Source organism: Oncorhynchus tshawytscha, linkage group LG26 (assembly GCF_018296145.1).
Source record: "Oncorhynchus tshawytscha isolate Ot180627B linkage group LG26, Otsh_v2.0, whole genome shotgun sequence".
Classification (NCBI taxonomy): domain Eukaryota; kingdom Metazoa; phylum Chordata; class Actinopteri; order Salmoniformes; family Salmonidae; genus Oncorhynchus; species Oncorhynchus tshawytscha.
The window spans coordinates 38,642,343-38,660,401 of record NC_056454.1 but is presented as its reverse complement, the minus strand read 5'-3'; the positions used below and the strand labels follow the sequence as shown (position 1 = coordinate 38,660,401).

General features: G+C 43.7%; 1 protein-coding gene across 4 annotated transcripts; it reads left to right on the top strand.

The window, feature by feature from the left end:
- Positions 1 to 1,955: 1,955 nt before the first annotated feature.
- LOC112225601 (ETS translocation variant 5) lies at positions 1,956 to 15,770 on the top strand. 4 transcript variants are annotated; one of them, XM_042306597.1, is made up of 13 exons: positions 1,956 to 2,103; positions 3,989 to 4,122; positions 4,639 to 4,732; positions 4,922 to 4,969; positions 5,890 to 5,940; positions 7,758 to 7,881; positions 8,104 to 8,331; positions 9,232 to 9,536; positions 11,304 to 11,366; positions 11,820 to 11,888; positions 12,719 to 12,888; positions 13,104 to 13,211; positions 13,402 to 15,770. In XM_042306597.1, exons 2-13 carry the CDS (start codon positions 4,075 to 4,077, stop codon positions 13,618 to 13,620), a joined length of 1,527 nt encoding a protein of 508 aa, XP_042162531.1. In that variant the 5' UTR covers positions 1,956 to 2,103; positions 3,989 to 4,074; the 3' UTR covers positions 13,621 to 15,770. The 4 variants fall into 4 exon arrangements, with proteins under 4 accessions (XP_042162531.1, XP_042162529.1, XP_042162530.1 ...); XM_042306595.1 differs by having other exon boundaries at positions 8,032 to 8,331; XM_024389695.2 differs by having other exon boundaries at positions 1,957 to 2,103; positions 8,032 to 8,331; positions 13,104 to 13,205.
- Positions 15,771 to 18,059: the final 2,289 nt, after the last annotated feature.

The window sequence follows — 18,059 nt, the reverse complement described above, 5'->3', positions numbered from 1 at the left end:
ACCCCCACAACATGATGCTGCCACCCCCGTGCTTCACGGTTAGGATGGTGTTCTTCGGCTTGCAAGCATCCCCCTTTCCCTCCAAACATAACAATGGTTATGTCCCCATGTGCACTTCGAAACCGTAGTCTGGCTATTTTATGACTGTTTTTGAGCAGTCGCTTCTTCCTTGCTAAGCGGCCTTTCAGGTTATGTCGATATAGGACTAGTTTTACTGTGGATATAGATATTTTTGTACCTGTTTCCTCCAGCATCTTCACATGGTCCTTTGCTGTTGTTCTGGGATTGATTTGCACTTTTTGCACCAATGTATGTTCATCTCTAGGAGACAAAACGCGTCTCCTTCCTGAGCGGTATGACAGTTGTGTGGTCCCATTGTCTTTATACTTGCGTACTATTGCTGGTACAGATGAACGTGGCACCTTCAGGTGTTTGGAAATTGCTACCAAGGATGAACCAGAATTGTGGAGGTCTACAATTCTTTTTCTGAGGTCTTCGCTGATTTCTTTTGATTTTCCCATGATATCAAGCAGAGGCAGGTACACCTACAAATGACTCAAATTATGTCAATATGCCTATCAGAAGCTTCTAAAACCATGAAATCATTTTGTTTAAAGCCACAGACAACTTAATGTATGTAAACTTATGGCCCACTGGAAATGTGAAACAGTGAATTATAAGTGAAATAATCTGTCTGTAAACAATTGTTGGAAAAATTACTTGTTTCATGCACAAAGCAGATGTCCTAACCGACTTGCCAAAACTATAGTTTGTTAACAAAAAATTTGTGGAGTGGTTGAAAAATGAGTTTTAAAATGACTCCAACCTAAGTGTATGTACATTTCCCGACTTCAACTGTAGTTGTTCCTTTTGTCCAGGTGTGAAAGGGCAGTGTGGAGTGCAATAGAGATTGCATCATCTTTGGATCTGTTGGGGTGGAATGCAATTCGGAGTTGGTGTAGAGTTTCTGGGATAATGGTGTTGATGTGAGCCAGCCTTTCAAAGCACTTAATGGCTACAGACGTGATTGCTACGGGTCGGTAGTCATTTAGGCAGGTTACCTTAGTGTTCTTGGGCACAGGGTCTATGGTGGTCTGCTTGAAACATGTTGGTATTACAGACTCAGTTCTTGATTAACAGGAAATAAACAGGAAATTAACTGAATTGCTGTAACCCAATTGAAGAATTATGAATAGGTAATTCCAACGTGCAAAGTCAATTTGGTACAAAATTAAAAATGGGTTGCATAGATGTTAGTTTGCCTTTATTTTCTTTATTAGGTCAAACAAAAGGGGGAAAGTAAGTTGAGTGTTGAAAGAAATAGGTTGCAACTTGAAATATAGGTTTGCCAATAATCAAATATAACACTTGGCATTGAATCATATAATTTAAACTAATTTACTTATAGTCAGTTAACACATTTTTTTATGTTGATAGTATGGGTATGATCTGTCTAGAATTTATATTTGTCTTAATTAAGGAACAGTTAGAGCAGGAAAGCAGCTGTGCACAAACTGTGCCATGTTCACCATCCAGGTAAATTGAATATTCCCAGGATTAAACTATCCATTTGTGGGGATCCTGTTTCAAAATGACTAGCCTATGTGTCTTTGGTAAAAACATACAAACACTTTGTTGAAGTGAGACTGTAAACATAGGTTTGTAGATTTCCACTGTCTGTTATTAGCCTACCAGGTTATTACACCGCTGGCCCTTTAAACATCTCACAGCGGTGACGAAACGTGAATGAAAGTGAATGAAACACAGCCATTCATTAAAAATAAATAATAGGACCGATCCACCTTTTGCCATCCACGTTTCCATTGGTCCTCGAGCACTTGAAATATAATTAATTAATTTCGAATGCCCATTGGTTACTAGCAAGAATGACAATGCCGACGAGCCAATGAGAGTGTGGCTCTGTGTACCACTCGAGCCCCAGGGAAAACCAAGCCATCGTTATCTAAAAGCTCAGTCAGTTGTGTGAGTCGGATGGAACGCGGCAATTGATCATTGAACAGAGACGTTTCTGTCTTTTTTTTTTTGTATGGATTTTTCTATTTCGTTCTTGTCATACTGTAACTGAATTGAAACGCGCACAGGGTGAGTAGTCTGAAATCTGAATTGTCATTTTGCCTGGATATCCATCTGTGGCGATGGAATATCAATAAGTTTACGATCGCCTGCAACAGCAAATTTAGATCTCTGCCATGGGCGAAAACGGATCGCCATCTTTCTCCAAGAAAACATTTACTTTGGCAACCATTTTCTCTCGCTTTGTACTAATTGCTGTGTAGTATTGCTCGTTCTTTATCTGAGTCTACATATTTATATTATCTCCGAGTTGGAAGACTGTTTTCTGATTTTATGAATGGAGAGGTCAGGTTATTTTCTTCGCAGTGTTTCACACGGATCGAGTTTCACTTCATAAAAATAAAAAAAATGTAAGGGGGGTTTGTTTCGGTCGGTCGGATGTTATTCATCAACACCTTCAATTGCTTTGAACTAGCTAATATTTAGTGGGTCATTTTTTGCATTCACTATTGGGGAAATAAATTACGTTAGCGTTTTCAAATACATAATCAGTTTTCTCAATAGGAGTCTTGATTTTCATCAGCAGTCTGCAATATAGGCTATTGTCTTTTTTTGTTTGCCTACAACTTTCCACTTGCTGCTTTTATAGGGCAACTACCGATTTTTACTCCAGATATGATTTAACAAAATATTGTTGGTATCCATTACTGAGAATGTATAACAATTCTAAAGCACCATGCAACTAGACACGGACGTTTTTAGAATATACATATTTGACCGAATCCATAACGAAGCCTGTATGGCAAAGTTAAGGTTGGTCAAATTCTCTGTTTCACCAAACAGTACCTATCCTGTAACTCCCAGTAATTGGATACCAACATTCTTTGGTTAGATCTCACTATCTGGAGTAAAAATCTGTGGTTCCGTTTAGGCTACACCAAGTTACATGATCAAATGTGGGAACTTGAATTATATTTGGGGGGGGGGATAAAACGGATCACCTGCCACTTTGGATTTATGTCCATTGACAACGCCACTGTTTTCAAAACTTGGTTTAAAATATGCGTAATGTTGTACACTATGATTTGTCCACTGTTGTACTACAATTTTATGCATCATTAAAGTTGTCTGTGTATCTACTGTGTCGCTGTAATGGCCGGTTATCGCTTTATTAGTCATCCATTTAATATAATAAACGGGTGAAGTATAGTGACTCGTGTCAAGCTCAAGGAGGTATGGAGTGGGAGGGCTATCCACGTGGAATGGAAGGTTATGAATTTACGATTTGTTTTATTCCCAGCCCATTCTCTGCCACTTTTTCTGTCGGGTTTTATGTGCAAGTGCGTGTAACTTTCCTATTCCCAGGGGATATGGAAGCTGTGCTAGGATTTTATATTTAAAGGTCACGATGAAACAAGTAGTTTGCCTCAGTATGGAGAGGTATATTGTAACAAGATGTTTCTATTGGGATTTATTTATAGACAGGATTTTTTGTTGTCTAATATTCTTCAGTAATTCGTTAATGAGTAAACAAAATGAAATAACACTCGTGCTCTATACAATACGGTGGCGTCAAATGCCTCAGTGTGTAGGGTTAAAGACCCATCCTTGAAGGTTTCCCCTGCTCAGTCATAGCTGATTATGAATGCAGTCTCCTAATCGCCTGAACAGATGGCTGGCTTTGCTTTATGTAAGAGTTACATACGTCACACAACTACAGCGTGTATTTAAGTTGTGCATGCAGGACATGCTCTAAACCAGCATGTTCAGTTAGAAGAGCTGTTGTTGCAATAGGAAACGGTGTCGGGCAACAAGAGCAAGTGGCGGTGTGGGTTATATGGGTTCTGATAGGACCCTAGTGAAGTGTCTATTTTTGTGAAAGAAACTGGATGATCGAGTACTCTAGCAGAGTTGAACTACTAACATATGTTTTCTATTTTGTTTTTGTCCACAGTTGAACAGTTAGTACATAAAGTGACTTTTGCGATATCGCTTTAAAGCGAAGACCCTTTTCTGGGAACCTTTGAAGACCTGGATAACATGGACGGATTCTACGACCAGCAAGTCCCATTTCTGGTCCTACCTAATGTAAGCATGCCCCTCATATCTTCATAGAAATATAATTACTAGAACGTTAAATGGGAATGCCCATTCTAATTATTCGATTTGTATGGTTCTCTTGGATGTCGCTTGCAGGCAGGCAGCCCCCCCCCCCCAACCACCTCTCTGATTCAGAGGGGTTGAGTTAAATGCCGGAAGACATTTCAGTTGAATACTTTGTTGGACCACTGACTAGATACCCCCTTTCCCTTTATCAATCAGGAGCATGGTCGTCATCATTGGCTCTGTTCCAATATCCAAACTTCCATACTGCTTGCAATACAGAATCAGCATGTATTGGCCATGTATTCTAAAATGGTTTGCTAGTGTGGCTATTCAAACAGAGCAATAGATTGAGGTTTGTCAACATTCCAACTAGAAGTAGAGTTGATGTAACATTCTCAAGACAATTGAGTCACACCAGAGGCATATTTACATGTATACACAGCTGAGTCACACTAAACAGCTCTAACTAATAAGTTGGTTATGTTTTCATCATTTCAGCAAAAATCTCATGTGGAGGAACCATACAGCAGACCAATCATAGACAGCAGGAAAAGGAAGTTTGTAGACACAGTACTCGCCCAGGACACGGAAGGTAATTGGACAACTAATTCGTCGTTACCCTTTGACATCAGCATGAGCCACCCGACACAACCATACTTTTTATTCCTATCATATGTAATGTGGATTGTTAAAGTGCTCTCTACTTAACAATCTGATATTTGAACAGAGGTCTGTAGGGTCAGTTAAAAAAAAAAAAAAAAAAAAAAAAAATCTGTTTCAGACCTCTTCCAAGACCTCAGTCAGTTGCAGGAGATCTGGATTGCAGAAGGTGAGTTATCTAGTAATCATAAAATGGGTGGTTCAAGCCCTGAATGCTGATTGGCTGACAGCTGTGGTACATCAGACCATATACCACGGGTATGAGACAACGTTTATTTTTACTGCTGTAATTGGTAACCAGTTTATAATGGCAATAAGACACCTCGGCATATTGGCCATATAACACACCCCCCTCGGGCCTTATTGCTTAAGTGTACCACAGAGTTGATACTGAATGCTTCCCCTTTTCTGCTGAATTTCTTTCTATGTATTCTGTTGCTCTCAGCACAACCCGCCAGTGCTTGCCCTCTGGTAGACATTGGTTATGTTAATTCAATCTCATCCATATGTGACGACTTTGAAAAAGTAATACAATTCCCCTTGAAGTAGCTGTTGTCAATACAGGCAGAAAAATAAGTATTTTCTTTGGAAAGAGGGTGACCAAATGGAGAAAAATGTTTTGGGTGATTGAATTGTGTTCCCAGGTGGTTTTTGAGATGCATTGAGCAAGTGGGCAGATTAACCTAAAATGAGAATTTGAAATCTTCATCACTTTTTCTTCTGTGCATTAAACTACAGCGAAGTGCCATAAATAAGCAACTATGCTGACCTAAGAGTCCTTGAATTTAACTACAACATTTCTTTCAACGTTCACTTTTTTAAAATTGTCGCACTCTAAATTAACTGGCAAATCTTAACAGGCATTTTCTACCCTTGAACCACTGCAAGAGTGGTATTACTCTTCCATTGTCTTGGGATTTTAACAAACTTCCTAAGTATTTCCCAATGTTAATTTTTTCCGTGGATTGAACAAAATAGCTTTGGTTCCTTTTGAATAAAGACATCAAGATGAGATTTACAGTTTGTTCACCCAGTGGAAACCCAATTAGTATCCACTTGTTTAACTCTCTCTCTTTTCTCCCTCCACAGCCCAGGTGCCTGATGATGAACAGTTTGTCCCAGATTTTCAGTCGGATAGCTGTGAGTACCTGAGCTGTATTATTTATACCAGGCTGGGATGTAGAGGTGTCAAGTTCCCCGACGCACACAATGTAGCAAGATCTGATCTTGGGACTGCTGCTGTGCTTGTCTGAAAGACCTAGGCCTTCAGGATTAAACCGAGCTTCACTGAAGGAGCCATTTGCCCATAGAAATGTTGAGTTAGTTCATTCTGTGTCTTTACTCTGCTCCATTGACTGGGTTCAGAATGTTTAAGATGACAAACCCTGATGATCACTCTCTCATTCTCCTGGTCTCTCTCTCATTCTCCTGGTCTCTCTCTCATTCTCCTGGTCTCTCTCTCATTCTCCTGGGCTCGCTCACCCACACTCACACACCATCCTTAGAGGGCTTTCATCCTGCCAGGGCTTGACGCCATTCTTCTTACCCTAAAACATCCTCCTTTACTCTGGAGAGACTTTCCCCTCCCCCCATTTTGGGTTTAATCAGGCGATTGGCGTGGGGCATCACATGATCCAGGCTCATAATCTGATTTCACACTTTCATGCACTCAAATCCAGCCTCTAGAGTGGGATGGATTCCTGCGGGTGGGAGTATCCAATAGAGTCCCAGTCCACACAGCCCTTCTCCCTCCCCCTCTCTGACTGTACAGCTTCACCTCCCCCATTTGTCAGCAGTGCACAGAGCCTTTTATATGGCATCCAAGGGAAATATTTGAGTTATGTTCAGTGGAGCGTTTTATGATTCACCCCCTCTCCCCTTTTTTACAGTTTGTTTTTGTCTGATGTGGCATCAGAGACAGGGTGTGGTTGCTGGCATCTGTCTTTGTTGCTGTTTTGGTCCCTGATCTGCATGGTAGCCTAGCATACTGTAAATGACTGCTGAGGTGCTGCAATATATTATTAAGGTTGCTGCTGTCATGCGTGTTTAGACAGTGGGGCCCATGCTGGGGTGTGTAGTAGGGCTTGTGAGGTCTCTGTGCAGTATAGTTCTTGACCTAGCCGTTTGGGTGCATGTGCATGTGTAAGTGTGCAGGATAGTGTAGCAGCGACCCCATAGCCAAATGGGCCAGGCTCTCTATTCACCAGCCCTGCATGGCAGCCAATGTCCTCCACACACACTCCTGTACTGAACCTTGCCCTCCAATCATCGCGACCCCTGTCTAGGAGAGTGGGGAGGAAAGACTGCTTATTAGCTGTGCCTTCATTTCCCATTCTTCATCCATTTTCTCTCGCTTTCATGTGTTCCATCTGAGGCAGTACTGCATGTGGTCCTGCTCTGAGCTTTTCTAGTATGCATGAGTAGGGAGCTCTGCTCACATGCCTATTGGTTCCCTGTCACCCCTCCCTTCCCTGGTCCATCAGTTAGGGTGACGTATCCAGCTCCTGTTACGCCTCTCGCCTGCGCGTCCGGTTTCACTGGCCCATTATGTGGTGCGGGAAATGGGAGCCGACTGGAGATCTAATGGTTAGAGAGGAGAATGATTGAATTACGGCCACACTGATTCATGGGTAATGACCAGGGCTCCCCCTATTCCATGTAGTGCTAACCTTTTGGCCAGAGCCCTATGGGTGCCATTTGGGAGGGAACCGGTGTCCATAATGGACATCTGACGGGAGAGGACGGTGATGATAGTATGATACTGATGGGTTGATGGAAGTTTTTTCTATTGGGCTGCCAGCCGGGGTTGGGACGGGATGGGGTAAAGTGGCTCACAGCGCTGATTGATAGTCTTGTCCCCCCCAAAATGGAGGATATTGAATAACCTCTGACTTGTTTTCTAGGTTGATTTAAGTAGCGCTAAAAGTGTTTAATGTGTTGCCCCTCTCTCTTCTCAGTAATGTTTCATGGCCCCCCACCATCCAAGATTAAACGGGAACTGAGTCCTTCCAAAGAGATTTGTCCTTGTAACCAGGAAAGGAGTCCCATGCTGTATGGAGAGAAGTGCCTTTACAGCGACAGGTATGGACCGTTATATATACACACACACACACACACACACACACACACACACACACACTTTGTTACCTTTCACCACACCAACAAGAGACAAGTATTCTGACCATGCTGACACAAGCCTTCAGTCTGACCAGCCTCTGTCTCCCTCCACAGTGCCTATGAAAGGAGACCCAGTGGGGCCTATAAGCCATTGACCCCTCCCTCTACACCTGTGTCACCATGCAGCTCTACCAACACCCCAAGGACACTCCCAGTCAGCCAGCAGACTCCTTCCCCTCATCAAATACCCTATCGGAACCAAGCGCAAGGGCCACACCCCCTGCAGCCTGACAACCAAGCAGTTGGCCCAGCCCACAACCAGCAAAGGCCACTCCCCCTCCAGAGCCCACCCTATGCAGTGCCCTGCCCCCCCTCACTCCTCAGTCAGGATGGTAACTACAGCCCTGAGCACAGGTGATTGGTCCTATCCTGCCATGCTTACTGGTATAGGAGTTAATCATGAGAGAGCGTAGGGAGTTTAACATCCAACATTGCTGAACAGGTGAATGACTCCATCCAGGTGTTTACTAACATCCTAACTAATGAGCCTGTCTGTATAGAAAACTCCTGACCTCTCTAAATGTAAACATCCATCTCAATAAGACAGGCGTTCGCGTTTCCATTGCATTCTGAGAGACACCGTGCAATTTAACACATGAAGACCAGTGGAGAGGATCAGGCTTTGTGACTAATGCTGCCTTTAGGAGGGGTGTGGAAGGTCCCCTATATTGAGGAGTGAAATGTGCTGGCAGTGTGGGAACCCCCGTGGGAACAACCCAACGCTTCGTCGCCCCCACCTGTGACAGGACTCCTGGTGGGATGTGTTGGAACGCAGGGCATGTCATGTCATCACCAGCCAGTAATATGCAATCTTTGTGTAGCCAGAAGCCGTTGGCCTTGTCTCTATCTTACGGTCACCGGAGGATCTTTTTTACCTGCTAGCTATTGACACCTGCCCCCATCTCATTTACAGCTTGTATTCGCAGGCTTGGTTGCACTGAGTACATTTGGTTCCTGAGTGGCGTGTGCGTTGCGTTTTGGTCTTAAGCTGGACGCTCAGTAGTTCCTCAATGGTCGAAGACTCTAACTCACATTTACTGTAAATGTATGCCTTATATATTTAAACAGTTTTCATCAAGATTCCATTCTCTTTAAATCTGAAATGTTTTTAAGCTACAGTTTTCATAACCATCAGTAGTATAAGAGTCTAATGAACTTTAAATTAATCTCTCTGTTCAAACATTTGTTTATAGCCACAGTTTTCATTAATAATAACCTTCCACACACCCTCTCCCATGTCTTCCTCCACCCCAGGTTCCAGAGGCAAATGTCGGAGCCATGTCTACCCTTCCCTTCCTCTGAGAGCCGGACTCACCCTCAGTTCCTAGCCCAACCGCAGGCCCCCAGCCACAGTGCCCTACCCAGGGACGGGAGGCCCCCTTACCACCGCCAGATGTCTGAGCCCCTGGTCCCTGGTCCCGTGCCTCAACACGGCTTCAAGCAGGAGCTGCTGGACCCTCGCTACACAGAGCAGGGTGTCCCCTCCATGGGTCCCCCTCAGGCTGCCTTCCACCCCATGGCCATCAAGCAGGAGCCCCAGGACTTCTGCTTCGACTCTGGTGAGTGGCTGGCTACCTTCAGGCTCCTCTGGATCGGTCGCCTACACTACACAGACTACAGCATTACAGCTGACCCACAGGGTTGTCATAGGGTTTGAGGGGTGTGAGTTTTGACATTGGTAAAACAGGAAACAACCTTGGGGCTCTCTGATGCAGGTTTCTGTCCTAGGAGAGTTAGTACCTTCCAGACAGGCTGCATAGGAGCAGACTGGTTATATGGTGAAGAGTGTCTGTCCCTGTTTTTGCTCGCTGGCACGCAGTTGTTAGTTTTAGCGCAGCAAATCCCAGAAACCATTAACAAACACAACCGTGTAGACCCTCGCCTCACACCGCCCTGCGTCAGCAGTCGTAACGCACATACAGACATCACCGTGTCACTTCCAAATACGTCAACCACTCTGCTCTGACAGTCAGGCCAGTAAAAATGGGTCTCTTAGCCTGACTTGAGCCTCGGCAGGACAGAGGGGATAAGCAAATGGGTCAGTCATCCCCAGGCCCAGGGAAACCTACTTCACAAGTATAGGGCTACCTAAAATAGATTTGGGCCACTGCGCTGTGTTTACAGAGGGCGCTAGAATGCAAGTATGAATCAAATCAAATTTATTTATATAGCCCTTCGTACATCAGCTGATATCTCAAAGTGCTGTACAGAAACCCAGCCTAAAACCCCAAACAGCAAGCAATGCAGGTGTAGAAGCACGAACACTACATGGATGCTCATTTCAGGTTTACATTGAAATGTATGCAATGGACTTGTGCCGCATGTCCTTGTCCCAATAGCAACGCTGTGTTCCTAATAAGTTAGCCCACGAGAAGTAGAATTCTGTTTTACTTTTCATCTCGATGCCCACGCACCCCAGCTGTTGTCCCTATTTTGCCACCAACACCCACCTTTCCTTCCGTCCTCTGCCCAGGCCAGCTTTGCACTGTCCCTCTTTCATTCTCCCTCTCAGCTTTATGATTGGGGGGCCAGTGATGTAATGCCAAATCCTCTTAGCTTCTTACAACCTATAAATACATACGTCAGCATAAAGGTCCACTGGCCCGGCCTCTGTCTCTCTGGATGGATGGATAAGAGCATAGCCAGTAGCCACCATAGTCACATCACACTTGTCTCTCCTGGTTGGGACTGCTCACCACAACGGATGTGTCTGAAATGGCACCCTGTTCCCAATACAGTGTACTACTTTTGGTTTCTGGGCAGAATGTGTGCACTATATACTGAATAGGGTGCCATCTAATGCAATTGGATAGAGGATCCATGATGCTTTAACTAGCCCGAACTTGAGAATACTAGTGTAAATGCTTTGTAGATATGGCCCTAAAGTGTGATAAAGATCTGATCCTTAGGAGAGGACAGGAAACCGAGGGGTGGAGTGGGACCGTGGGGGCTTTTCCAACTCAGCAGATCGTGGGGTGGGGCTTGACCCCATGGGGACCAGCCAGGCATAATGTGATTTGTCATGATTTGATGTGGGATGGCTAGTGGACATCTACAGCCCAGCTGATTGGTTGCTAGGTCGAAGTCAGTTGTATAATAGAGGAAGTGCTACAGCAGCAGGTTGATAAGAGGTGAAGAATGTATCATGTTCATCCTCATGTCAACAACCATGGGAATGGGTATATAGACAGAGACGGAACGTATCCGTAAATGGATACTGCTTGTATGTACAATCTCCTTTTACTAGCGTGCAAGCAGAGCAGTGTTCTAAATATACTCATGTTAGAGGTCGATGTTGATGTGTTGTCTCGTCCTCCCTCTGTTAGAAGTGCCTATCTGTCAGTCTACATTTGGAAGAGCCGGGACCTTCTACCAAAACAACCATGAAAGTAAGTATCCATTTCCATCTTAGCAGTGGCATGTTTTAATTCCTCTGTAATAAATACATAGGAAATCCTACTCAAAGCTCTCGCAATAAAAATGTTACGAGGGCTTACTGGTAGCTGTTGCCTCTCTAGTTGTGACTTATTGAGAGGTTATAAAGTGCTGCGTGGTTGGGGAATAGGACATGCCGCAAGGTACAAGTCAACATTAGAATGACGTCTCTTGAGATGTTGCATCTATCAATGAGGCCTGTTTTCACTGTTTCAACACCGTTCCGCAGCACTGCTGTCCTCATCATGTTAGCTCAACATCATTTTCCACTCTTGTGAAGCTACCTGGCTATATTGCTTTGTGAGCAGTTTAGTCTCCCTGGATATAGTAGCTGTCTTCCACAGCTAAATGTAGGCTGTGTTCCCATGCCCTCCCCTGGCTAGCTAATCTCTCTCTTCCAATCACAGGTTTCTCCTTTGACAGAGAGCCTCACCTGTACTATGATGATACCTGCGTGGTTCCTGACAGACTTGAAGGTAATAAAATACATTACTTAACATGGGCCGGGCGAGAGGTATTTGAGCAGCATGGGGTACATCCTGTCCTGGGGGGGTTAGGGGGCTTTACCAGCATCACAGGGGACTCTGTCTCTACTCAGCTGCTGGCAGCATTTGAAAGGACAGGATTATTACTATGCCTGTTGCATCACTGACTAGAGAGGAGAACTGTAGAAAGTCTCCATTGAGCAGCAGAGATGGCAGGCGGGTGCAAAATGAGTAGCCTGCTCCCCTTCACAGTCCACAGCTCATAGGAATGTCTCACCACACTGTAGCTAGCTGTCGGGTGGACTAGCCATTTTAACTCGCTAGTTCATTATAATTGAGACCCCCACACGGCCCATTTCTCCCCTTGAGGCCCCCACGATTAGCCAGATAATTAACATTTTGCACTAATGCCAAAGTTAGTTTTGACTAACAATGTCGCTCTTAATATCCTTTTTGTGCTAGTTGGCTGTACCTGCACCAAAACTCCAGTATTTTTCCTTCATAGCTTGTTCTCCTTTTAAAATACAGAGCCAATTTTATTATCAGCTCTTTTATTTCCATGACTGGTCAAAATATTTTCTCATGGCTCTCTTGTCCATCTGCAGCAGACATATGGTGCGGAATATGTTCGGACAATGGACTGGCAATAAAGTCACATTATTGAATCGTAATACATATTGTATCAGCACCTAAGTATTGTGGTAATTGAGGTCCCTGTAAAAATTCCCAATTCTGTAAAAAGAGAATTTAAATTTGCCTGACATGCTAGATGGCCAGGCTGCCCTGTGCTCACAGTGCTCACAGTGCTCCCCCCACCACAGGGAAGGTCAAGCAGGAGCCCTCAGTGTACCGTGATGGCCCGCCCTACCAGCGGCGTGGCTCTCTGCAGCTCTGGCAGTTTCTGGTCACCCTATTGGATGACCCGGCCAATGGTCACTTCATTGCCTGGACAGGCCGGGGCATGGAGTTCAAACTCATTGAGCCAGAAGAGGTCAGTTGGAAATGTTTAAATTCACTTTTTTTGATGAACTTGACAGATTCTCTTACAAATGACTTTTTAGAGGTCAGTTCCTTGCCCTGGTCCTAGTAGTAGTTCAGGCCATTAAAAGTCTGTACTCATTCAATCCCTCCTTTTTTATTGAAATAAAAAATGATGTTCAATCAGGCATTGTGACTGATTTAGTGTTTTCTGTCTTGTCTCTTCAGGTGGCTCGCCGCTGGGGCATCCAGAAGAACAGGCCAGCCATGAACTATGACAAGCTGAGTCGTTCTCTGCGCTACTACTACGAGAAGGGAATCATGCAGAAGGTAAAGGCAGGTTCACCCTTTCTATCCTTCCCCATTTCTCCTCAGCAACAGCCTGATGCTTCCTTGGCTTATTTGAATGCAACCTTGGCGGGTGATGCAGCCATAGAGATCCATATTATATCATGTTAGAACTATTGTGTTCTATTTGATTCGGTGGATCTAACTAACTTGCTCTTCTCCGATTGGTCCTTTCCAGGTTGCTGGCGAGAGGTACGTGTACAAGTTTGTGTGCGACCCTGAGGCTCTGTTCTCCATGGCCTTCCCTGACAACCAGAGGCCCAACCTGAAGGCCGACCCAGACAGCCTGCCCTGCGTTGGGGTGGATGATGACACCCTGCCCCTCACCCACTACAAGAACACCCCTTACTTGGTGGACTCTGGGGAGCAGTGTGTAGTTCTACCCTATGGGTACTGACTGCCCCCCCCCACTGCTCCTAAATCAAACTCAGAGATCAAGCTCCGACTGCTGAGGCTGAGCAAGAAACTGGATCAAACCTGAGCCCGAAACCTCCCTCTCTCCGCTAAGTTACTCCTCCAATCCTGCCAATTTATGGATTAACATAACCCTCCCCCTAAAACGACTGAGGAGAAACCTGCACCAACCACGTTCCTTGGCATCATCTATAGTACCAAGAGAGAGGGGACCGTGGAAGTAAGGGTGTTATGGACTTCAGTGGCTCCGCCAACTCTCAACTCAAGGTGAACTGGTGTCATTGCTATGAAGACGAAGAGGAAGTAATGGACCAGGGGCCATGTTATTATGGCAGCATGCCGGAGGACAGACCGATAGATCTCTGTGTAGACTGCAAGAATTGTAACAGTTCTGATTTTGGACAATCTGCTTTTTCTAAAATAATTATAGTCAAAGTTAATTCTGACAAGTATCTAAATAAAGCACTATTCTGTAGTTGCCTTTTTGGTCCCCAATAAATATGTATTTTTCTGCCACATAGTAACAATAAGATCTGTGTAAGCAAGGGCTTTGATTTGCAAAAATAAATAGTAATATTTGAATGTTTAAAGAAACCTACATACCTGTTGGTTTCTGTAGACTTGGTATAGAAAAGAATGCTGTCTAGTCTACGATTGTTTAAGGATTTAGATCTGTAGTACTCCAGCCCAATAGGATATTCTATGGTTTCCATGGATGGATTCCTCAGACCAGTGACCTATGTTTTTGTTTTTAATGCTGCCCCAGCTGTGTATTTATCCAGTGTAATGAATGTTTGTGCTGGGCTGAGTAGCCAGACTAGCTCGGAGTACTGTCGCTGCGTCTGGAATGACCCTATGCACTCCTTTACAAAACCCATGTGGCTCTGGTCAAAAGTAGTGCACTGAATAGGGTGCCATTTGGGATGCAGACTCTGTCTTGTTGTCCATTCTCACTTCTACTGACACTCCACAACATTGATTTGTTTTCATAAACTACTTATTTCCTAAAGGTTGTAACTAATCAGCGTTCCACCTCAAACAATAAATCCCCTGCAGGAATCTTTCATTTTCCAAAAAGGGACAACTGTCTATTTTTCCCAGATATTTAGAATTTTTAAAAACAAGGTTATAACTTTTTTTTTTTTTCATTTTATTGGGTGCTTGATGTTTCTGCGGCAGTGAGTGTACTAGATTCTTAAATGCACCAGGATGGCATCTTTCAGGACATTGCATGCGAAGGTGTGGAATTATATACCTTTCCCTGGAGTCCTCTTTCTACCAATTGCAGGTTGTCAACAAGAGACCTCTGCTTCTCTTTGCATGACAGTGTATTCAAACAAACTGTCCACTAACATATGGCTTTACTCTGGACAAAGAAGACAAATTGTGAAAGTTCTCTGCATTTTGTTTGTTTCTTAAATGGGGGGAAAAAGACAAACTTATATAAATATCTATTTTTGCTAAGGCTGCATCTGATTTTCTTGTATAAGCCTGTATAGTTCTGCCTATAACTTGTGTATCCCTGTGACGTGATTATTACTGCAGATCGTTTTCTTTTTAGAGGCCGTTATTGGTGAGTGAAATGGTAGGATGAAGAGCGAGAAAATAGTATTAGTTTTAAAGAAGTAGTGTGACTTGGGTTCCATTCAGTGTGGTGCAGTGGTCTAAGGCCCTGCATCTCAGTGCAAGGGGTGTCACTACAGTCCAGTCCCTGGTTTGAATCCAGGTAGTATCACATCTGGCCGTGATTGGGAGTCTCATAGGGCGGCACACAATTGGCCCAGCGTTGGCCGGGGTAGGTCGTCATTGTAAATAAGAATTCTTCACTGACTTGCCTAGTTATATTTAAGGGGGGGGGAATCCCAAATGGCACCCTATTTCCTATATAGTGAACTACCTTTTGAAAAGAGCCCTATGGGCCCTGGTCAAAAGTAGTGCACTATATATAATGAATAGGATGCCAATTCAGACAGTTAAGAGATGTAAGATCCACCTCTAGTCTCTACCCTCACCTGACCAAGGGTTGTCTGAACTTGTATAGGCTTCACCTTCTCTCCCTCTTCACAATGTGTACCTTTACACTGCAAAGTTTATAATGATCTGTACTGGGTACAATAAACTCTTTCTGCTTCACTTCCAGTGGACTGATCTGTTTTGTCGTTCCCTTTTCCCGCTCCTCCTCATCCTCACACAGGCTGCGTTACCAAATGGCACCCTATTCCCTATAGTGCACTACTTTTATCCAGGACCCTGGTCAAAAATAGTGCACTATATAGGAAATAGGGTGCCATTTGGAACTAAACTGATGTTCTGCACTGAAGTGCTTGGCTTTGCTATTTACTGACAAGTCACATTTTTTCCCTGTTTTTTCTTTTCCAGTTTTGATATTTCCTTTGTTAAAGATTACCGTCTACTCTCCTATTGCAAATGGTTTAGCAATACTGACTAATATGGCAGGACTCCCTGGAAATCAATGGCAATTGTTACAATGTACAGATGAATCATTGATCATCGTGCTCTCATGAATTACACCTTTTCTACCTGTACATGTCCTTGTTTATGTTTGATTTGTGTTTTTATGTCTGCACAGTGGTGACACACAAATTCACCCACAGAGATAAAGACCTCTAGCAGTAAAATTAATGAAAGCAGTGAGTTTGTTTGGCTCTTTTTTTTAGGCTAGGATGACATGTCCAAAGGATTCTTGAAAGTTGGATTATTCTTCAAGCAGGCTAGTTTTAACTCTGCGTAGGAGTTGAATGTTCCCTGAGTCTGTACAAGGACAAACATTAGCTGAGTCTGTACAAGGACAAACATTAGCTGAGTCTGTACAAGGACAAACATTAGCTGAGTCTGTACAAGGACAAACATTAGCTGAGTCTGTACAAGGACAAACATTAGCTGAGTCTGTACAAGGACAAACATTAGCTGAGTCTGTACAAGGACAAACATTAGCTGAGTCTGTACAAGGACAAACATTAGCTGAGTCTGTACAAGGACAAACATTAGCTGAGTCTGTACAAAGACAAACATTAGCTGAGTCTGTACAAGGACAAACATTAGCTGAGTCTGTACAAGGACACACATTAGCTGAGTCTGTACAAGGACAAACATTAGCTGAGTCTGTACAAGGACAAACATTAGCTGAGTCTGTACAAGGACAAACATTAGCTGAGTGTACAAGGACAAACAGCTGAGTCTGTACAAGGACAAACATTAGCTGAGTCTGTACAAGGACAAACATTAGCTGAGTCTGTACAAGGACAAACATTAGCTGAGTCTGTACAGAGACAAACATTAGCTGAGTCTGTACAAGGACAAACATTAGCTGAGTCTGTACAAAGACAAACATTAGCTGAGTCTGTACAAGGACAAACATTAGCTGAGTCTGTACAAAGACAAACATTAGCTGAGTCTGTACAAGGACAAACATTAGCTGAGTCTGTACAAGGACAAACATTAGCTGAGTCTGTACATGGACAAACATTAGCTGAGTCTGTACAAGGACAAACATTAGCTGAGTCTGTACAAGGACAAACATTAGCTGCTGTTCAGCTAAATGCATTTTCATGAGTTGGTTTACAATACAGTAGTCTTGAAAATACCATCTTTTTAAATACAGTACTAGCATATTCATGGCATATTTTAATAAAATGACGCAATAAACAAGTCAACCTGCCAATACGTAACAAGAATGCAACCTGTATATTAAATATTTCTATGAATTAAAGATTCATGCTTTCCTCAGTCGAGTGTAAAAACTCACTAGGATTCCATAGAGCTGTTAAGGACAAATGAGTGATTTACAGATCGTGATTCTGTTACGAATACTACCTTTTCAACAGAGACCAATCACAAACTACAGCTGGTCTACTTCAGTAAGGAATAGTTCAGAAGGGAGATTAAGTTTTTAACTAGATCTACATATCCTTTTGAAGTTGTATTCTATTGATACGCTCCCTCCACCACCACTGTGCATTCAATGGTGCGGTTGGTGGAATCTTATCCATTTGCCTATATGTTCACTAGCTACTGACTGTTGATGGAGGCCCTCTGAACCTTTCCAGCTCTTTATTCTTCAGTATTCCAGTGCTCTCTAAAAGCTCAAAGTGTATCAGGGCCAGAGATGGGTAGGCCCTCCATCACTTGTCTGGCTCGCTGCTCTCTTTCTCTCACACACTATTTCTTCATCTCTCTCTCTCGCTGAATCTCCATCGATTGGCAGAGAAAAGAGAGAAGAGTGCTTCTCAATGCTGTTAAAGGCCCCAGTGGGACTCGTACAGCCCTGACATCAACTGCACCTGGACAGCTACTAGGGTTGGCTGGAGAGCCCATTGTGTCAGCATTGCAAATGGCCCCCTATTCCCTATATAATGCACTGCTATCGACCAGGGTGCCATAGGGTGCCATTTGGGTCGCTGA